Raw genomic sequence first — 23,472 nt, 5'->3', positions numbered from 1 at the left:
ATACACACTTGATACGCCAACAATAATGTCTTAATTTCGAAAAAAATAATTTTGAATCGAGGTTGTTGGATCTGTGCCAGTGTTTGATTCGTTCTCGGCTGAAAAAACTTTAAAACAATATTTGGCGACATTTTACAGTCTGCTCAATAAATTCTAAAATTGCTTTATAGATTTTGAAGGAGTCGATTGGTTATGCCGTCATAAAACCTGAATACAGATTGTGTACAATGTAAGGAAATGGTGAAATTTGATTTTATGCTCTGGAGTGAAGTGACCGTTGATTTATTTAATTTTTGCGCTTTTACCAAATTGGAAATCTGAGACGAGGCAGTCGATTAATTAATTTTCAATCGTGTCGCGATTTCTTGTTTAATTAAAACTTTTCAAGTTTTTACAATTCGGGCCTGAATCGCTGATAAACATGTTTGCAGGGTCTTTCTAATTAAAATAATGGAATTTTGTTTGGTATTGATTTTGAAATGTGGATGGGCTTAATTGAAGGATTGATGGGCTGCGAGACGCTTTTATTTATTTGTCAATTTTCGTGAAATGAGGCGAGATAGAAGGGGGTCGTGGACGGAGTCTTGGGCCCCACAAAACGCAATTTTTGTCGGTCGGGTGTTGTAATTTAGTTTTAATTATGCTCGAGATGGTATAAAGTTAGGTCGCGCGTTGAAACGTTCGGAATTGAATTTGTATATAAGGGCGGAAGGGTAATATGACGGTATTAACCGGTGGTATAACGCTGTTGGAATCTTGCTCTCAGTATTAAATGCTTTTGATTCAATTTAGTCCAGCTTATGTGCAACAAGGGTGGATTGGGGCACAAAATCGACGTTTGTTACGCTTTCACCTCCGGCCGTTCGATTGTCTTATCGCTGACCGCTGTCCTTTCAACCCCATTTGTAACGCTGCTCCTCGGATTTGCTAAATTATTCTTCAATTCGTGTTCCGCTCATTGATTCTCGTCGATAAATTTCGAAAAAAGCCTTTGATTTATATTTGAGAGATTCTATTTACCGAAAAAAATCTCTATTTATCGCATAATTGGATCTAAAAGCTGGGGCACTACTAAAGCGGGTAATATATCGAGGAGACCCTAAATCCCGACCATCTCCCTACCAAATGAGGTGATATTTTTTGGCATTTTCAACCATCACATCTGTTGGTAATCATCGAGATTTGCAGCGTTATTTAAATTTTTCCATTTAAACGGCTGCACAGCCAGATCCCTTATATTTATTATTATGTTTACAAGAAACTCACCTACGATAAATTAACCACCAGCCCACAGATTTTGAATATTAATTCACATTTATTACTTTTTAAAGTGTGTCGTATATATTTTATGGAACATTAAAAGTGACGATTGAACCCGAAGAAATTACAACCCCTTGCAATAAATTACAGAAAAATGCTTAACCGAATCAAAATTTGCACATAAACCGAATTTTGTTATTTGGCTTAAACGACGTCGTAAATTGCTCTACAGCGAATAACATTTTATACAACAAGGTGAATGAAATTATATTGGATGCTATTAATTATTTTTAATTACCCGCGTTGTGATTTATGTAATAATTCATTAATTGTGTAAATTATCCCTCCGACATTTATGTACGGATGAATAAGTTTTACAGACTTGGCGCTGAAAAAATAGATAAAAGTATCGTAAACCGAGACAATAGTTAATTACAAAATGCCATAAATAAAAATTTCCGTCCCTACACGATTTTTTAAGTACTGGTAAATAGGTAAGTAGCGAGGTTTAAGCTTGTCATTTTGAATCTGAAATAATCGTATAACGAGACGACAGAGATACAAATGAGATGACTTTCAGCCAATTTACATGATAAATTGAATCGATATTTCTTTCTATAAAAATATTTATTTAAGGAAGGAAGCTTAGGGGTGTAAAACAAAACGAGGGTAGTGCACGATGTTGAAATTTCAAATCTTTTATAGTGCACACATAAACTCGGGGTTATTAAACTCGTTAACACATTAAATTAAATCGAAATACGTTGCCTTAATGATGTGCCGGCTCTTTCTATAAACTGGCCGTCTAAGAACCTTTTTATTTGCTTTAGACATTAGGAGAAATTCGTGAATTCACGGCTATAATTACAGGGCAAAGAAGAACCAGACTCAGAATTCACAGGTGCGAGAAATACAATTAACCGGATATAGTTTATAACACGAAAATACCTTCACGGGGCTATTTGTCCATAAAATATGTAAATAACTGCAGAGGCAGCAAGATAGACGAAATGCACCGGTCGGAGAGAGACGCACAACGAGGATGCTGGAAATAGAGCTTCAGGTATGAAAGCTAGCTGAGGGTGGTTACGACAGACTTTGTGGCACCGGCCCATTGTCAAAAATCAGTGGCGTACACACGTGCACAGCTGGTGCGAGAGTTCAAAATAGCCACGGGCACGCCCGTGGTTAAGGCAACGCGTTTGTCTCGATTTTCACGGACGACCATTGTTAAGTACATAATTCCATTCATAGTTTGGAAGTTAATCTTTTAAACATACAACATTGACTTGCCGTTTCACGTGACCGTACATAATTATCCTTTCAAATCGGCGATTTTGCTCGAAAAGAACTCGGTTTAGAAAGTGGAGCTTTCTGGCCAAGGATACTTGAAATTGCACACCGTAATAATGACTTTGGGAAATGTGCATTTATTAGGCAACTGAGATTATGTTAGCTCATCTTTAGCAATACAGTTTATTGGAAATTTTATTACTGATACGGATTTCCGTAATCAAGCCACCACATACTCGTGCACTGATAACTCACTAGCTTTCAATCCGTGCCTACTGATAGGACGCAATTTTGTTTTAGTTAAAATTATTTTGTCGGCACTTCAAAAGACTACAGATTTCAGAAATAAAAATCGACTGTAAACGGAAATTAATTTTAAAGCAGATTATTCAGACATAGTTTAAACAAAGTTAAATGTTTAAATAAAACAGTCTTACAATACTGCTTACACACAATTTTACTAATTGTGACAAAAAAAACATTAAATTATTGGCAAATTCTGAGGCAAATTCTACTGCATTAATGTCTAAACAAAGTAATTGTTGCTGTTACAACGCTCGGAAGACAACTTCACAAATGCACAACTCAAAAACTAAAAAAATATACTTTTCAGAGATTATCAAATTTTCAACGGGCTTGATGATAACGTACTAATAATATTTTTCGTAAAAAATTATTGAGGCAAAAGACGTTTGGCTTTATACTTTTGCGCACTTTACTTGTTTAATTGAAGAACACAAATAATTTTTGTTTGATGAGAAATATTTTAAACTCCGTGTTGAAAATGCGGGTTTTTGTTTATATTTTGTTTGCGGTCGAGATGGGGAAAGAGATGAGGAAATAAGTTTGTGGTGTTTGATAAAGATGGCATATTTGTGTGAAATTCGGTGCTTTTGGGTTATGTAAATGTCGTTTGTGTGAAGTTAAATCATGGCGTTGGTGGGAATAAATTTTTGGTTGTGAATTTATCATTGATAAAAATCAGTTGAGCATAGGTTCGATTCAGTGGTGCTTTGAGAGATCTAAAACAAATTAATTTAAAATAAACTACCGCAACCAAAAAAGTAGTCTGGATAACTAGTGGCGATAAACCAAATTTATGGTTATTGATGACGTAAATCGTCAGGATAAAATGTAAATTGTCTACGGCATAATTTGTCGCGATATTCCGAACTATATTTATTTTAAATCCGGGGGCATTTGTCCCTTATCTCCGATCTGAAAAACACAATAATGCATAATAAAACCGTGGCAAATCGAGAACGTCGCTGCCAAGCCCCCAACCCCATTATGCCGTAATCAAGATCTGTTGGCCAATTGCGCACTTTTAACCACTTTTATCTCTATCAAAAGTTAAATTAATCGCGATTCCAGGCCAGAAGCCCGGCTTCTAACCCGACTCAATGAAATTTCATCAACAATCAACACGCTGACTCAGCCACGATAATAAACGAAGTCATGCAAACTAAATTCGAGACTTTTTCTTCATTATGTGCACGGAGGGATGAGCACACCGGGATATAACTCGCCTCAATGACAAATGATGGGCCAGGTATATTTTATTACCACGGGCCAGACGCAAGATTTATTCCTAATACAGGAGGTTTTAATATTAAGTTGTTTGCTTTTATTGCCCCTTATTTATTGTACTATTTGTGATTTAGCCATTGTCAGCGGACACTTTATTGCGTTTCCGACGAAAATAAACTTGATGACTTGATGATCAAACCATTTTATCGCCCAACACCAATTACAACAAATTCTTCCTTCATCCAGCCAACACGCAGCTCCCTCTCTGGAAAACGACACAATACGGCATCTGTATAAAAGTCAATTTATTATTTAATAAGCATTTACATAACAAAACGGCAAGACCAGTAGGAGCAGCGATTCAACCGGCACAGTTTATATGCTTCATCGTATTAAAATCGAATTTGGGAGGGTCATTACTTACATTATTTATTGCAACTTTGGACGCCATACCCTTAAAAACCGACTCATTGTTAACCATGAGAAAACGACTTGCGGCAAATCAAATCACAATCTATAACTCGCTTCCACCGATTTGACAATCATGTCAAGGTTCCGACTTTTAATTACTATCAAGTCGGCTTTCGTATCAATTTGCGGCCGCTAGTTACTTAATAGCCGATTAAGCATCTCGCTGGCACAATGGGCCCGAATTTAAAAAGGCCGGATGTGTAAAAGATCAGTTAGTCAATAATAAGATCGATGGCAAAACCCCGGCAAAATAAATAGTTTAACGATTACGGTAATCGGATGCAGGTACGGACACCCATTCAGCAATATGACAATGGCAAAGTCCCATATTAAATCTAATAGCAGCTTTAAAAGTCGGTCTTGAATGGTCATTGTTAATGCACTCATTGAAACGACAAATTGCATCGAAAACAGGAAGTTCGTGTAAAAATCCATTCACAGCTGACTTTAGCCGCTTTGGGTCGTCCAGAATGAATTCCTGTGTCGAATAGACTCGGTGACTCCATTCAAAATAGGATTTAGACAGGGCCGGCTCGCGGCGAAACCTCGGCACGAAAATTTTCCCGGTTTGCAACACTTCGGCGCATTTGGTCCCCAAGTCGGCCAGTTTCGCGCCCGGCTGTGACCACGACCGGCACGGAAACCAGCAACTGGGGAAAAATTTTGGCAGTGGAGGCAAATCGCTCAAGCCGCCCCTGGAGGCAAGCAGGCCCAGGTGTCAAGCCGGCTGCTAAAAGGCCTTCACTGGCAGCTAACTTACACACCTTTATGGTCCACACACCCCAACTCATTTTCTGCATCGGTGGGTTAACTTGATCGGATGGCGTTTCTTGTGCACGTTGGAAGTCGGCCCTAACAGTTTCGATTTTGGTCCAACTTCTCTTTTACGATCGGAAACTAGATTACTAATTAAAAATGTGTCGATAAATGTTATTTTATACAAAGTAAAAATAATACATAATAATAAAATAATACATAAAAGTTGTGGCTTATACAAATCCAAAAATCCTTTTTAACCCATCATAAAACTCATTTGACCACCTTATGGGGTAATTAATTACATAGGATTGCATTGTCACGCAGATTACGTAAGTGTGCAAGATTTCAGTTCATTCGGACAACGGAAACTTTTTCAAATTTGGCTCGGAAATATAAAACAAATCAGTTTTTCGTAGATTGTGACAACTGAAATCGGATTAGTATTCATTGAAATTTCAGCCTACATTTGACGAAAAATGATTCACAGTATATATTTAATTATTCTTAGTGTTAGCGCACCCTCTATGAGAAATATTAAACGGGGGATTATTTTATTAGTTTAGTTGCTGCAAATCGAATAAAACGATAAAAATGGTTCGTGGAAAAGCTGGAAAGAAGTATAAATCTTGCAGCATTGTGCGTGATTTTTTCTTGCACGGTTATTTAGGGTAATAAATTAATAATATAACATGGGGATGAAGTATCATAGTAGCGAAATAAACTTGTGAGCGGTTATTAAAAGAGCATAAATAGTAAGTGCGCTTCTCTACCGGGTGTGACAAATAAGGACAGCACAAAGCCCGATTGGCTAGATATAAATAAAAATCATCAGGACCTTTCAGTACACAATGATAACTTTAGACCCAACCGTTTAGCTTTTGAAAAGAGTCAATTTGTATTCAGCGCTTAATATAATTGGTCGAAACGGGGCGCATATAAGGGTTCCAGTGCCGGCGAGGGGATTTTTTCTTTTAGCAATCGTGGGTCCGGGTTCTCACGAGGGCCAACTAATCAAAAATTTGCCAAAAATGAGTGTTTCGCGTAATTTGGGCGCGGGTTTGAGTATAAATTTGGAGCTAATTATTTGTCGATTTCGGTGTTGGCGAAGATTGTTTAGTGAAATGTGCGCCACTGAGGGCCGGAACCCTTGTTCTCCATGTACGACCATATAATTAGGGTGAGACTGTAGCGCTCTGCCTTGCCGACCAACGATTTAATTATATTTGTGATTTATGAACGAGCAACTGCAGATAACTTATCATAATTAAACTTCATTATAACAATGCATCTTTAAATAAACGTGTTGCTAAATACCGTAAGGGGACTATAACGGCGATGAAGTTTTAATGCAAACGTTTATAATAGTTGGGTAAATGACCCATGGAAATTCGCTTAGTAGCAGAGTCGAAATTCGGCGAGGAATCCGGTGCAATTACAGCCGCTGCTAAATTAACCGCGAAAGGGTGAAGAGAGTGAAAAACTGTAGTGGGTATATAATGTGGAGACCTCGGGGGTAAGGACATGGCTTCGACGGGCGTCAGCGTCGTGGGAGGCGATGGCGACGTCGTCAAGGCAACGTCCTGGCGCCTAGCCACCTAGCTCTTCTCCCCGCTCTGCATCGAAGATAAATCAAGTTGCATATCTTACACGAAAAACGCGGATTTACATATGTACACAACACGACAGGGATGGCTTTGCGCATTTTTATCTTCAAATGAGATCTTACCTATCAAAGTTTACGCCTCCCTCCCCGCCAACCGATAAATCATTACCCAAAACAGCGATTCTCTCACGATCATCAAGCTAGACGGACTACATCCAGCCCAACCCAAGAAGCGCGAATTTATCCCGATAATGATTATGTCTTATGTTTTACTTAACTGTTATTGGAGCGAGACTTCACGACATGCGGCTGCTGTTACGCTCCTTGGAAGAAATTGCTCTTGACGGAAAGTGGGGCCAAATTTTTAATTTGTGTTAATTGTGTCTCCACGTACTTGTTATCGGTTGTTATTACGGAAGTTATCACAGCCCAATCGCGCATAGCCATACGGTGGGTGGCAATATGTTCTGCATATGTTTTTTTATTTATATGTGAGCGAATTCCGTGATGTTATTGACAGAATTTACAAGTTAATTAAGTCACATTTGATGAAAGTATATTATCGCTATCGCGTAATTTATTGGAATGTTCGGTGTATTTATGAGGATGAGGCTTAATTAAAATCGGGATTCACTTGAACATATTTATTTTAATATTACAAATACATTTTAATATACATAATTTAGCTGCAAAATGCCGCGTCCTATAGTAAGAAGATTGCACGATGTTTTGAATTTTCCAACACAAATTTCTATTCAGCTCATTTGAGAGCGGCGAGCTCTTAAATCAAAAATATTAATGGGAATAATATTTTCCACGAGCCTATTTCCGTAATCACCCTGTAAATATTGCTATCAAACGCAAAAGAAAGTTATGTACAATGGAGGATATTATTCCCGCAATGTTTCAAGCTGCTGTACAAGTCGGCGCGAAAACGGCCCAATTTCCCCTGGTCGGCGAAATCGCGCAGTTTCGCGCGCCAAAAGAACAATAAATAGCGTTATAATACGTATACATATATTTATAGATATATAACATTTTTACAAAGCGCGTCACAACGTCCCTTGTCCCACGCACAAGTCTTCACAAACACTGAGATCACTAAACCATATTTACAAGAGTCTTGGTCTCTATTTGAACGAGTTCGAGTTCTCATTGTATGTTCTGTCTCTTCGCTGCGTGTTCATCTTCAGTGTCGGAAATGACGTCACTGTTCTCGTCGGTTTGGTTGTCTAGCACTTCTTGTTTCCGCTTGGCCGTCGCCATTTCAGCCGCGTGCTTTTTCCGCCACTTGGTGCGTCTGTTCTGAAACCATACCTGGAAAAGGAGAGCAGAAATAATCATATGCGGAAGGCAGTCGGGTTCATTTTTGTGCGAGCAGCCATGTTTCAAAGTGAGGAGTAATTAATAAAAGTTTTATCAGAGCAGAGAGACCTGGTCGCAAACATCCTTAAGGGTGGAGAAAAGGCGGAGCTTTCTTTAGTCGAACAAGGGGTGCAAATGTATCGTTTAACCTTCCGCAAAACTGCTAAACAGCCGAAGCAGGCTACACGTTTTCAGCGATTTCTGTACAACAGAGCCATTATATATTAAATTTGCGAATTACACGGTATTTAGAGCTATAGTAGGACGATAAATCATGCAAAATAGGGTCTCGCAGTTAATACAGGGAGGAGAAACGCGATGCTACCGATTCGATATGCGCGAGAACGCCGCTCTCATCAATTAAACGCGAAGATGTTGGCTCACGAGACCTGATTTGTTATACATTATTTCAATTACCATATTTCACTAAATCTTACACGGATCCAGCCGAAGGTCTCACTTTAATTGCGAAAAATATCATTACGAAATTAATTCCAGCCAGCGAGAAAGATAAGACAACTGCTAATTTTTCCGTCAGTGATTTATCACGTCCTTCCGACTTCTTTATTAGAAGAGGGTGAATATCAAATGAAAAACATCAACTTAAAATCGTCTCAACTTAAATTATATTTTTATATAAATACAACTTCACCATGCGTTTGCTCCACCACAGTTTTTACCAATTTCCAACTAAACTTCGCAACTTTCTTCTAGTTTGCTTTACATTTTAAGAAAAAACTTTCATCACAAGAACCACAAAATTAATAAAGTTGAAAAGCTCATTTTATTTTCCTTTATTGGATTCTTCAATTTGCCAACTTCCAGTGGAGTAAACAACGAAATTTTAAACTGCACACCCAATCATCAAATCAAAAACAAACGTCTTAGAACAAATTATTTTTTGTAATGTCGGACAAATATTTTTGTGGAAACACAAGATTATTCACATAAGATCAGATAAAAATGCACCACAAAATACACTCGTATCATAATTTAGTCTTTTGTATAACGATTAGGAACAAGAACATAAGCAAGAATTCGTTTTGTTGGAAACCAAATATTAAATGAAAAATATCAGTAATTCAATTTGAACTAGCTGTAATGTACTGAATAATACAATAAACGCTTTTCGTCAAAAATTCATGCTCAAATGTTGGAAACGGATTAAACGTGTTGTCACGGTGCCAAATGCAATAACTTTAAAATATCAGTAAGTGAGTGTATCAAGAAACTATCGGAGCTATTAGTTCCTAGAAATTTCTTTTTGTGTAGGAGAAAACAAATGCATTATTACTTATCATATTCAATTGTCATTTTCTAAGTACAATAATTAGTATTTTCAAAGCTAAATAAAATAATCTAAACGCTTTCAGACTTTTTAGCACAAAATGACGGAAAGCAGAGCTAAATAAGCTCAGAATGTAAGAAAAATATGCATAATGCAATGCTCAAAAACTGAAAATATGCCTAAAATTATATTCAAAATTGTTTTCAAGAAAAAACAAAATTTATTTATCAAATGTTTAATAAACACAAACCTTTACAAAAAAAATGATTAGTACATCATGAAGTAATTTTCGGGAATACAATTTTTTGAAATTTTATTTACTTTTCGAGTTTATTATAAAAACATTTTTTCAAATAGCACCTTACTACGGCAATTTTTTTGCTCAAAAAATAACTTCTAATTAAAAATATTGCATTTTAAGCAGTTTTTTTTTTAATTAAATTATTAAAGTTGCGTTCCAAGCTCATTACTAAGATTTTCGAAACTTGGACCGAATCTCATTTGTGAAATTTTTCGCCACGGTGTCCCAAAATATTAGATAATATTAAAGCTAAATAATCTTCAAAAACTCAAAAATTACCAAAATTAGTAGAAAAACAATAAGAAAAAGAAAAAAACTGTTTTTACCATTTTGTATTAGTAGTACTAACTATTGGAATTTTATTTTTTTCTGAGAAATTAGGAATTCCCTATTATTATTTTGATGTTAGTGTTAGTTTGTTGATTTTTTAGAAAAATAAAAAAGTTTGTTCTGTCAAAGTTTTGTAAGTTGTCACTACGCCAAGCGCAATGAAGTCAGTGTATGTATAAAAGCGGTGGAGGATAATAGTTTCTGTAAAAAATCAACTACAGCGAGTCTGAAACGGATCAATGACACGAGAAGAGGTCCTGAAAGAGACAAAATATGTAATAAGGATAAGTTCCAGCAGTTACAATAAGAAAATTTAAAAGAGGTCGTTTGAGCTGATGTATCTGACGCAGTTGTCAAAAATGAAGAAGACGGCATAGGGACGGCCGTGGGTGAGGCATTATTAAAATGATAAGAGGAACCGGAAGAGGCACCGCGCGAGCTGTTTTTTAGTTATAATGATGTTTGTTGGAAATGAAGTGTGTTGCGATCGGATTTAATGAGGGGGCGTATTGTGCGTGGAAACAAATTGCGAGTGAGTGGTCCTTAATTTGCAAGCCAAGTGGTGTGGCGGAGATGAGGGGTAGCGCACATTCTGCAGCACCGCGGCAACATGTACAGCTAATTACGCAGTCACTTAGCGTTAATCGATTCGGTCGCCTTACGTTAACGGTTAACGACACACTAATGACCCTGCATTTACATAGCGACCGGGGATTAGGGCGGTACGGGATCGCCCCCACCCCCGCCATGTAACTCATACAGATTTTATCTGGAATTATAAAACCGGACGTTTTGCGCTCGCAAACAATAAAAACATATATACGTCACGTAGATTAGCGACGTCAGCAATAAATCAAACCGTCATTTCGGGAAGAGCCGGGCCTGGACCAATGCATCGATATACCGCAGAATAAAATTCTATATGTGTCATGTGCATGATGGATTGGGGCTCGACAGCAATGGCGGCCGGCCAAGGGGGCCGGATGACTCCGCCGCGCCGAATGTCACCGCTGTAAGGGGAAATTTATATAGGATATATCAGTTAATTGAATTCGGTAAATATTACGCTTTGATGGCTCTATGTCCATTTCATTCCGGTTTTAATATTTATCGCGCGTTTTCTCTATCGCGCCACTGACGCGCCGCGTCAAATTGCCAATCCTGCCCTTCATCGCAAAAACACGCAATTAACATGCTAATTCGACGCCCGCCCACTCTGACCCACCCGAAATCACTTAACTCGAATCGGGGTTTTTTCGCCGACTTTGCGATATTCCGACCTTTTGATTCGCTAACGCAAATTCTATTTGGGAAAACTTCGGCGGACGCGCATAATGTCCGCCACCAAATTGAATATATGACCGGCAACCGACGCACACATCATTTTAATATTTATCAGGCGTTTTCTGATACGCGATATGAACTACAAAACGCTCAAAACGAACACATTCGGCCACCAGCGGCACGTCACAACCATGTGTTATTTAGCATCATTTCGACAGAATTATTCAATAATTACGCAAGATTAACATTACTAAATGAGCGGTTACCCGAATTTTGGCTTCGCCGGATCAACTATTTATACAATCGCCATAAATATCAAACTGCAGGTGTTCACGCGAGATGACAATTTCTACAATACCTTCGCAAATTTAAAACTCTCTATAAAAGTTTACAACACACAATTAATCGATGGCAGGTCCAGACATCGTACCACACACACACACCATAAAAATTCATCGCGAACTTTACAATCCCAAATTGCACCTTTGATGGACTTTTATTCTAAAAAAATAATCGCTAGAGTCCGAATTTTTCGCCCTTTCTGTTACTCTACTCATTTTGATCCAAAATGCCTAAACTAAAATAAGTCGAACAACTTACACATTTTTGGAATATAATAGACAACCTCAACTTCAGCGTCTAAAAATTCGTCAAAAACGCAATATCAACTAGGTTTGCGTCTTTTGAGTACTTTTCTTTTAAGTGTACATGACTAATAGGCAAATGAAATTCAGTAGTATCTTCGCCAAAAAAATCGGGACGAGTCGAATTGGTTCCCAAATTCTGTAATCCTCTCTAATTATAGTCGAATTGGTTCCCGGGGATGGTCGAATTGGTTCGTAGGTCAGGTAAACAGATTAAAGTATTATGATAACAGAAATGGCGTTTGTAAGTGTATGAACAAATTTACAAGTTCCAAAACGTTCAAAAACAAATCGTATTTTAACAATTTAAAGGCTATGGATAAATATTTCTTCGAGTATTCAAGTACTTCCAAAACGATGAAGAAGGCGCATAGAACTTAATGGGTACTATGTCGAAAAATGTTAAAATTATTTTTGTAATTTGTCTCCATTTTGATGCTTTAATAGTATTAATAGACATATTAACGAACGCAACGTCATCATGTGAGATGTCTTAGTAGTCATTACTAGACGAAACATTTTACGAAATTTACAGGAGAGCATTGGGCTTAAAAATTACATTCTCCTTTTTTTAAGTAACCAGTTAGCCATGAATAAATGAAATTTGTTGTTGGATTTTGTGCCAAGAAAATAATTATTTGAACATTTCTACAAGCTTTAAATCTAAAATATTAACATATATTTGGCTTAATCCTTTTTACCTACCTGCTCATGCGGGAGCCAATTCGACCATCACCCGGGAACCAATTCGACCATTACCTTTTACAGAATACTTATAGAGATTATTGGGAACCAATTCGACCACGACCAAAAAATCAGTGCAACATTTTACGTTTTCATAAAGTACTTTTTTTCTGTGGCTGTTCTTTGCTTTAACTTTGTAATAGATTTTGAAGAACTAAGCTCAGAGACCAGTTAGATTTAAAATTTTTGTTTGTACTAAATTTATTCGCCGACCAAAACTTTTGAGCTTTTCTGAGCATCTGATTTTGAGTTCGTTTTAATCAGACTCCCCTGTAACAGATTACTTAAAATTCTGTTAAAATTGTTGCCAATTAATTAGGCATGTAGCTAAAAATATCTGGGATCTGAGTTTGTAATATTTGTTAAGAGAACAAACGGTGGTGGCACAAATAATGATTTGCAAGACAAGTGCTTAATAGGAGATAATTGGTGGCGATAGTTTTTGTGATTGGGTGTCGGTAAGAGCGCGGTGGCCGCAAGATGGTGCAGTGAAAATGAGTGAATTAAAGTGAAAGTATAATTCATTAGTGTTTAATACGATGATGTTTAGGAGAGCGTGTGGGTTCAGGCGTCCCATTTGGAGCTTAACAAAGCGGGACTAGTCGAGATTCGCAAACTTATTAATCCCCGCGAGAGCTTTTTATTTAGCATTTTTATTTAATCTGAGCGCAGTTTTATTATCATAAAACATTCCGCATTTTTGTAAATTAAATCCTTCCGTTCTCGGGTCGGGATGCACTTCCAGAGGGAGGGAAGCTCGGTGTTTGATGCGAGTAAATAAATAATAAGACGAGGCGCTATTAAACCGCGGCTTCATTAAACTAAAAGGACCTCGGAGAATACAAGAAAAAATAATCTGGACAAAACTCTCCCCAAGCTGCACTTTTACCGCTGAGAAAATCATCGTAAAACTCAACTAAACGTCTACTTTTTAAGATCTCCAACCTTCATTACCTAGCTCCAGAAATTAAAAATTAATTTTATCTTTGTTACAAGTTTAATTAAATTTAAATATGAATTGCTCTCGCAACGGGCGTCGAATTTTTACGCCACTCTCGCCACGATTTCATTAATTTAACCGGATTTTTCCGCAACTAGTGAATATTCCCGAATGAGTGTCTGTCCTTAGTACCCCTTAAGTCACCGACTATGGCTCCAGCTGTACTTGTATGATGTATCGTTTAAGGGAGGGTGTGCGGCTGTGCCGTATAATCTCCTGACAAATTGAATTAGGGCGGCGGGTTCCGCTGGGGGCGCCACTTGTTTATAACAAACATCGTCATTGCTATTTGGATTTGCCGATCTGATTGATATCCCAACAAGACAGCGGGGACACGCTCGAATCAGCGCCGATGACAGACTCACAAATCTTCCAGCAAAAACACGTTCCATCACCTAGCGATTTTCATTTTTTTCTGACGCCCAACACTTTAAAATTTACCAACGAAAGTATAGTTAATGGTTAATGATTTGCTAGGCGATGGTGTCGGTGTTGATTCGGCGGGTTAATGTTGGTGTGTGAAAAGTGTGTGGCGTTGTCGGTTGTCGCAGCGGGCTTTGTGGGCTGAACGTGGAATGATTTGTTGAAAGGGATTTCTTTGTGAGCGAAAAAGTGGATGGTTGTTTAAAAAGCGCGTCGTGGAAGTGCGCTGAGCTCAATATTAGCCGTATTATTTTTTGTCAACATCCAGGCTTATATTCAAATCTCGGTGGCTAGAGATTCAATAAAAATGCAAATTTACAGAGTAACAAAAGGGGGGCATTTACACTTGTCGAAAACGTTCGTCAAGCCCCGATCCGACTTCCCGGACTGCTCTGTTTTCATTAATTCCGAACATATCGCAGGCACACGCGTCGCCACCGAATTACTCATGGGGGATTTCGATTCGGCCTATTTTAACCCCACAACATACTTAAAGTTAATCGGATTCATTTTGAAACGAGCCGATATATTGAGCCGGGCGGCTAATCGCCGACTGACGGCTTTCAATACGCTCGACTTACTGCCGACCAGATATTTAACATATTTATATTAGATTTATAATTGAAAAATTAACATATTTCTCAACATTTCATCCGCCTATTTAAATTCAGATTAATGTTCAGATACGCTTTTCCTCTCCGTCAAAATATTACAAACGCCCTAAATGCAACTAATTTTAAACCAAATCCCCAATCAACTCCCACGCATTCCGCCACCGAAGCCACCCGAATTAACGGACGCCTCACCGACGTGCACTCATCACAAGAAAAAATTAATCAAAACTCTCGGTGAACACATCGCTCACTTCAGCCACAATGACAATCTCAACACGTCAACTTATTAAAAAATTAAAAAAAAAAACAAAATAGTTGTAAAACGTTTGTCGAAATACGAAATGGTTGAATAAGCGAAATCGACTTACTTTAACCTGGGACTCCGTCATCCCTAGAGCGTAGGCGAGTTTCGCGCGCTCGGGTCCTGCCAAGTATTTGGTTTGTTCGAAGGTTTTTTCCAGGGCGAAAATTTGTTGTCCTGAGAAAGTAGGCCTCGTGTGCTTCTTTTTCGTGTCCTTGTCCGGCCCAATTCCTCCCACATTGCCCTGATTCACTGTAAAATGAAAAAAGGTGTTTTTGTGACAAAGCGACTATAATTATTAGGGTGAAACGTTTAATGTCATCGAGGATTGTCTTTAATCCGAACAATAAAAAACAAATCGTTGGCCTACAATGCGTGCGCTTGGCGAAATTTATTTTATAATCGCGTTACGAGCGAACTTTATACGGCCATTTTACTCAGTTTTGTTGCAGTGATGATTACGCTTTAAATCAGCAATGAATCAAGAATTCATGATGGCGACTAAACCCTCACGCATAATACGTTCCGACACACGATTTAATTTATGACCCGCAATTTCGGGCCGAGATTTTTTCCACTCTCCGCCCTTTTTATAAAGTATTCGATTCGCACCAAAAAGAATCCAATAGTTAAACGATACAGCACAACAAAACCACGAAAATGCGACGAGAATACGGAATTTACTCAGAAAATCACTACCTAACTAAAATCCTCTCCTCTCGCTCACTCAACACATGTTACAAGGGCTGACGAACTCCGCCGGGGAGACGCAACGCAAAAATCCACAAACGACGAGCTATATCACATTTTTACCCCCGACTAATTAAACGCAAGAAAAATCCACACGAAATTTACTATTTCGAAAAGCATACAAAGTTAATTAGCGCTCGCCGGGCTCATCCTTTTAAGAATCACTCGACAAGGCTTGCACCCCACGGAATTAATTAATACAAAAAATGACAAAGGGGTGACCGAGCGCCACATTATGTCACATCTTTCTTTGGTCTTTATCCGAGGTAAATGACTTCATATCAGCAACCAGCAAAAGCAATAATTAAATATAAATAAGATATATTAAAAAAATAATTAAAAAGTCATGGTTATTCCTTTTATCGCAAATTTTAAATTCATTTATGCGTCATTGTTTTACATCTTGTCAATTTTGTACTGAGATCCTTAAAAGTGCAGAAAAAAGCAAAAACAAAAAACGGCCTTTTTGAGTCTTTTAATTTGATAGAAAGTCTGTGAAACAACGTAAATAGCTAACGACAGTTAAATTATAAGAGTTATTCATAATATAATAAATTAAAATCCCACAAATCCTTAAAAACTCAAAAATGTGATTAGAAAAATGGTGGATGCGCCGGGATAATTAAATTTTTCTTCGGTATATTCTTTGTTAGTAGTATTTTTTGCATGTGTATTAGTTTATAAAACATGATTTAATGTCCAAATTATAAAAAAAATTCAAATTTAAAAAATTTTGGAAGTGGTATGCATGAAAATGCATGCGATTTAGAAAAAAATGTGAAACACTGCAAATAGAATATATCAGTAAAAACATACAACTTTTTGTATATTACTTTGAATTAAAACCACAACTATCTCGAAATAAAAAATTTATGAGCGCTATACTGATTCTAAAATAGTGGATTTTTAAGGCATTTTAAAGTAAAAAATTGGTAAATCACTATAAATAAAAAACACCTGTGTAAATATACAATTTTATTAATATTATTACAAATTGAAGAAAATAAATTCTTAAAGTTGGGTATAAGTGAGAGTTCAAAAATGGTGGATGCGCCGGGACAAATATTGTAATTGCAATGTTTTGGTTTTGATTGAAACGTTTTAATTTCTTAAATGAATGTAATTTTGATAATAGGGTTGACTGCGGCTGTAAATCATGCTTTTCAAAATGAAGTAATTGTAACTTACCAAATTTAAAGTAAGCATCTTGTTCTGTAATAGAAAAATAGTTTAGTTTGAGTTGTAAAACATAAGAGATGCAGTGTATAAAAGAAGAGAGGGTGCAAATGCGAGATAATCAGTTTTAGTAACGTCTCCATCTTTCGTATGTATCGGTTTTAAAAAGCTCTCTGTATTCTGAGAACACGTGCTTTCGCTATTATAGGATGTATTGTTGGAACATCGATATTATTTATAGGACAATTCAAGTTTATATTGGCAATATGGTTCCGAAAATATCGCGCAGGATGCAAAAGAGTCCAGGTTAGGTTTCCATTGTGTCGAAGTCGATACTTTTATATCTGTAAGATTCTACACTGAACAGACCAGATGTCTATATAATAATCTATATATGCTGACAACGCAGGATGTAGCGTTAGATGTTCCTCTTGGGAGGTATAAGCCGGGAACAAATTCAATAATGCATCTATAGTCTCGGTCGTAGGATCTTACGTAGCTGCCGATATCGGTCGGATATTCGTTGAAATCCGCCTTTTCAGATGATGTTCCCATGTTCAGCAGTGCGAGAATAGTGAACACGTATCCGTAAATCATGTCGATCGATAAAGAGCTGAGAAACTCCCAATATGGCAACGATATTAGTCGGTAATAGTGTTTCGGTTGCGTGATGATCAGGAGTCGTCTTGGAATGGGGCAGATCCTTGTTCGTCAGTTTCATGAAAGCGCAATCAAGGAATTATTCATACTGGGAGAAGGATAACGTCCGACAGACATAACAGGAGCATGTAAGAGAGTGCTAGTGTGTAGATAAGCGAGATGGGGCGATACTAAAGTGGATAATCTCATGATCCCGTTATCTAGAGATATAATTATTCTAACAGGGTGTCTTGCTTAAAACAGCTTGCTCGATCGGTGCGGCCGTGCTCCCACCCCCGGCTGCTTCCGTTGCTAGGTTACCGCCTCTAGCAACCGCAGAAACACTGCTACAATGGTGATGCTTGTTCTACACGACACGCACAACACTTCTCCCGATACGGAAGATGGATTGTGACGATAACAATCTCCCGAACGTTGCGCAACGACGCCGACGACGCCACCAAAGCCGTACCCCGTTTTACATACCCGGACTCATTTACATCTCTAACTCTTTTAATCGGACCACAGCCATCGATACCATTCTCATGCTAAATACTCAGAAAGCCCACATCATACAACAGATAAAGCGATTCACGCTCAAATTACAACCCTGCCAACAGAGATGGATGCAGATAATGTACGCAGAAAGCGTACGACATGGATTTTGCGCCACGCAAATTACAAGAAACATTTTCGAAAAAATCTAATCGATGGAAATAAAATACCAATTTAGCAACATAGCAAACTCTCAGATGCACAAAAGATGCACATCACAATTAAATAATTTCATTTTAAAAGGTTCTAAATACTTCTTGAAGTATTTCATATTTTTATTATAATAATGTTTCAAAAAATCATAAAAGCAATCGCCCTTACTTATACCATTTTCTTCTTTTTTAATATTTGTTTTAATTTTTTAACTTTTTTATACTTTTATACTAGGTATACAATCAAAAACAGTAAACAAAAATGTTAGTTGTTAATAAAAAAATTAAATAAGGGGTCATTATTCTAAAATCAATGACGGCACAAATGTTACAGCGGTGTCAAACTGTAGTATTTTTAAAAATAACGTCGACTTTTTTAAGGGTTTTTTTCAAAAATGGTTCACAATGAAAATATGAAATGTGGTCCTGTATGTATAATCATAATCAATATATTTTTTACTATGTGTAAGCTTTGTGCCACAAATTTATTTTATTCCTTTCCGTTTTTCTCCTATTTTTCCTATTTTTTGAATGATGGTTGCTTAACTTTAATAGGAAGAATTTTGTAAATTTCTCTCTTAAAGTGAAAGTGTTCTTTTTGGACGGTATTCTAGTGTTTCTATAGTCCTTCTTTGTTTAACAACAAATTGGGAACCCGTTGGTTTCTAACTATTGTCAAGTACCTAGTATTTGAGCCGAAAATTAATTTAAATAAACGACAAATATATGATAACCTTTCAAATGATAAAAAAAAATTATGAAGCTCAGACAGAAGTACAGACATCTTCTGTACGTTATGCAATGATTGATTTGTAGGTTTTTGTGGTTTCCGTAAGAAAAACTGTAAAAAGCTCGGAGCATTCCAATTAGGCAAATATTCGGAATGGTTGTGAGCCATAACAAATGGTAATGCTTAATTTAATGTGATGATCGTCTGTAGTTTTGAAGATATCTCGGTCCGTAAAATTTTTACGATTAGATTTACTGTGCCCCCATTGAAATTATAAGTCTGTGTCTGCGTCGGGTCTCGTTGTGACTTTTATGGTTTCAATTAAAAGATACGCAAATTGATACAGTGGAACACGCCAGCATCGCTCATAAAATGGTGTATGGGGTGCAATATGCGCGATAAAAAGTCCAGAATCAATTATTCGTACATCGTACCGTATAGTGCGAGAATGTGGGGGTTTAGTGTCGACTGTCGAAAATTAATAAGGAAGCGGTGGCATCGGTTTTAGGACGTGGAGTAAATTTATCCCTAGCTCGACTGGTGGAGGTAGTAAAAGCGGGTTGAACGACGGAACAGTAACATGACAGACCGTTAAATGTTGCTGCGATGAACAAGTAATTCAGTACTAGGGTCTTCAATTAGCGAAGTTGGCTGTTATAACGCCGTACTTCGCGCAAAAGCCATCATGTCGACCATGTTAGCTATTATACGACGCACACTTCAGATAACTGTTTATTACGAGCATAAGACAAAGTTGTCTTAATTAAATTTATATACCGGCTGTATCGCTCCATTACGGTCCACACTTTGTAAACAAATTTTGGCAAATGGGACACGCGTGAACGCATTTGGGTGCAAATTGTAATGCATTCATATCAAGTGTTACAACTGATGGAAAAATGATAACATCAACATGGCATATGCTGAGATTATGGCGTAATTATATTCGGTCTCTACTGAAGTGGCGACGTTTCGGCGCCCGATATATAGTGTGGTCCAAAAAACGGGCACGTGTGCGTCGCCATTTTAATACATCTGAAGTATAAAATATGAGGATATGTTTGAAAACAAGGTTCGAATCGGACGACAGCTATCAGATCTCCGTAATTAATGTCTGGGCTTGTTTGATTTGCCAAGTTAATAACGCTACTGCCAGATGGCGCCAAACAAATAACACATACGTCACCGGTCATTACGTATCCGCGCCCAACGTTTCATTCGGGGGTGGAGGGGTTGAGTGCTCGCTCTCTACTCTAGTCTAACTGGCCGCAATCACCTATACTTGTATATTGTGATATATGATGTAATAATGCTCCAAACATATGTGCCTCTCTGTGCGATAACGGAATTAGTATTGATATCACCTAATCAACTCACTAATGAAGAAACGCATATGTCGCTTACATTCTCGAATAGTAATCATTATTTTGCCCATTACACCACTATAAACAATAGATAGTACCAAGAAATGACGATTAATCATTTTAATTACAAATGTCATTTTTCCCCAATAGAGATTAAATGAATGCAGTATAAACAGGGTAATGTGAAGAAATGATAATATTGTTTGGAGGAACAACGATTGTTATTTCCTCTGGCAGGGACAATTCTTTAACAAACCGAGCGAACCGACCCCGTACAATTACTAAAACAAACATTTGCTCAGATTTTTCCTAGGGCAATTTGTTTGTTAATGTCTCTAACAGAGTTTCAATTCAGTGAACAAACTTTGTTTCGTTTCTCAATCGTTTCATAAAATTAAGTCGTCCGGCTGTAATCTCAGATTCAATCATCCCTTTATTATTTTTTATTTCCGATATTCTACTATTTGATGGCCCATCTACTTTTTCGTTTCTAGCGCCGATGTTGTTTTATTTTCTTTTTATCATAGTATAACTTTCGGTCATTGATAATCACGAAAACAAAAGATAAATTTTGTTTTTTTCGCGTTACTGAGAGAGTATCTTTTATCGTCGGATCGTAAAAGGAAAAATTCAAGACGGATGGATTAATGCGTTTGGTAAATTTGTTTGTAACCGGCAAATAGATTAACTTAGATAGAAACCATATTCTATTTGTGATGTGGCGAAACAAACATTTGACTTGAATTGGATTGCGCGGGGTGACAGTGTTTACGATAGGAATTAGTGGCCGTACAGGTAAACTATGAAATCATCAACATGCTACATGTATCATCGTCTCATGCATCACGCACGCACTTGAGATAGTTGTCAGTTCATTAAATTAATTCAAATCGAGTGGGCATTGCCCGTTTTTGGACTTACTGCTGCTGAGCCGATCCCGCCAAGCGATGGGGTTGGAGACGAGTCCCTGGAAGCCGGGCCAGTACAGGCCGCCGGTGCTTCTTCCGAGCTCAACGGGCGGCTTGTTGACGGAGTTGGCGGCGTGGTGATGGAAGAAGGCAGCGGCGGCGATGTTGAACCCTCGTAGGCCCGAGTTTGAGGCCGTCTGCGCGCTGTTGGAGGCCATCCCCAGGGTGTTCTGCGTGAACCCCAGGCTGTGCGGGAAGTGCAGCGGGCCCGTCGTGATTTGCGAGGGTCGCGAGAGTATGTGGTCTATGCCGTGCGGGTTGGCTCCTTGGGAGCTATTGCTGTTGCTCGTGGCCCCCAGGGGGCTGCGCGAGGTCAAGCCGGAGCGTTCTACGTGTAAACTTGTACGCTCCAGCAGGACATCGTCGGCTTTCTCGGGGCCGTGCAGGTGGTCCGGGCTGAGGTGGTGCTGGTGTTGGTGTTGCTTCATCTCCGTCATGGAGTGGAGCGCCGCCAGCGGGGCGGCGAGCATGTTCCGGTGTTCAATGTTGAGGAAGCTGAGGTTCTGCTGGCTGGCGAACTCCAGCATTTTGGAGACTGGCGGTGGCGGCGTCACGGAGACTTCGGATCGGTCGCTGGACGCGTCGCTGTGTTGCGTCATTGCTTCGGGAGACGCCGTGGTTGCGGTGAGGACGCGTTTCGCGTCGCGGGCTAGTCAGGGCTCTCACAACACGTGGCTAGCACTGCACATCACAGCACTTCGCGGTGGCCAACGGTGACTCGGCGTCGGCAATGAACTGACTTAGACTTTGAGGTGAGCACTGACTGAGGCGGTGGGCGGCGGCAAGGTGACTCAGCGGCCTCCGCGGTGGGGATGTCTATGAACTGTAGTGCATGTTAAATATGTGCTACCGTTAAAGCTCATTACACTGGCCTTTATGGTAGGGGAGATTCGGACGGCGGTGCGTGCTGCCCGGCTGCGTGGCTGCACACTGCTCTATTTTTAAAAGAGATTAATGCTTTTTTCATTGGCGGGAAGGAGGACCGGCGGGCCCAGAACGGCGCCGTGATTGGCGGTCGCGCGCGCGTCTGGAACCGCCCGCACGGTTGCAAGACCGCCCTTCCCCCTCCGGACTCGTATTATCGGAGTATACATGAGACTCAATCTGTAAGGAGGTATTTTACTAGCATAAACATGTTAGCGGTGGAAGAAAGGTTTGAGCACATCACTAACTCACTACAGCCTGGCCTGTTGGCGGCTTCCCGCCTTCCCGCTGTCGTTCTCGCTGCCGGACTTCCGACCTCATACTCACACACATACATACCTTCGTTATTATGTCGAGTAATAACTTCATACACACGCTCCACGCATTCCCGCCCGCTATTACCTCTACGTTACGAATACCAAATCATAAACCTTATTTTATTCTTCTACGAGCATCATTAAATGAATAATTATTGTTTATTGATACTCTAAGCTAAAACTTTCAATCGGTGGATAAAACCCTCCGAACGGAAGCCAGAAGTCGATTTGGTGCAAACAACCTTATCGGGATCAAGCTAAAAGCTGTAGATGATGTTAATGGAAGGGGAACGGAAGTGGCGGCCTCTAAACTGAAGATAGAACTACTCTGCATATCATTAATCTTAATTAAAGTTAAATTTAGTTATCTTGTATGGATGGTGGTGTCTATTTGTTGGACGGCTTTTCACAAAGCGATGTGTTACATTTTAGTCCAATTATCCCAATAAATAATTTAGTACTTTCGTATTATTATGCATTACTGCATTTGAACAATTATTTATTGTTGCAGACGTCTCCGGCTAAGCTGTGAAGCGCGCTGTTGCTGATGGCATCAGCTATACGTTACAGATATTTGTTTAGGTTTTAGGTTCAGATTGAATTATTTGCAGAGACTTCTGAAAAGCAATTTATTAAAGAAAAATCAGGAAAAATCTGAAATACGGGCGAAGTTTCCCTGCTTTTTTA

At 38.6% G+C, this 23,472-nt stretch overlaps 1 protein-coding gene across 2 annotated transcripts; it reads right to left on the bottom strand.

Moving 5' to 3' along the window:
- Positions 1-7,545: 7,545 nt before the first annotated feature.
- HGTX lies at positions 7,546-22,445 on the bottom strand. 2 transcript variants are annotated; one of them, XM_008195191.3, is made up of 4 exons: positions 21,498-22,445; positions 17,149-17,172; positions 15,278-15,462; positions 7,546-8,233 (listed from the first exon to the last, which is right to left on the bottom strand). In XM_008195191.3, exons 1-4 carry the CDS (start codon positions 22,141-22,143, stop codon positions 8,069-8,071), a joined length of 1,020 nt encoding a protein of 339 aa, XP_008193413.1. In that variant the 5' UTR covers positions 22,144-22,445; the 3' UTR covers positions 7,546-8,068. The 2 variants fall into 2 exon arrangements, with proteins under 2 accessions (XP_008193413.1, XP_008193414.1); XM_008195192.3 differs by lacking the exon at positions 17,149-17,172 and having other exon boundaries at positions 21,498-22,443.
- Positions 22,446-23,472: the final 1,027 nt, after the last annotated feature.

This window comes from Tribolium castaneum, chromosome 10, assembly GCF_031307605.1.
Source record: "Tribolium castaneum strain GA2 chromosome 10, icTriCast1.1, whole genome shotgun sequence".
In the NCBI taxonomy this organism is placed as follows: Eukaryota; Metazoa; Arthropoda; class Insecta; order Coleoptera; family Tenebrionidae; genus Tribolium; species Tribolium castaneum.
Note: the sequence above shows the minus strand (reverse complement) of the source record. Positions and strands in the feature narration are given on the sequence as shown.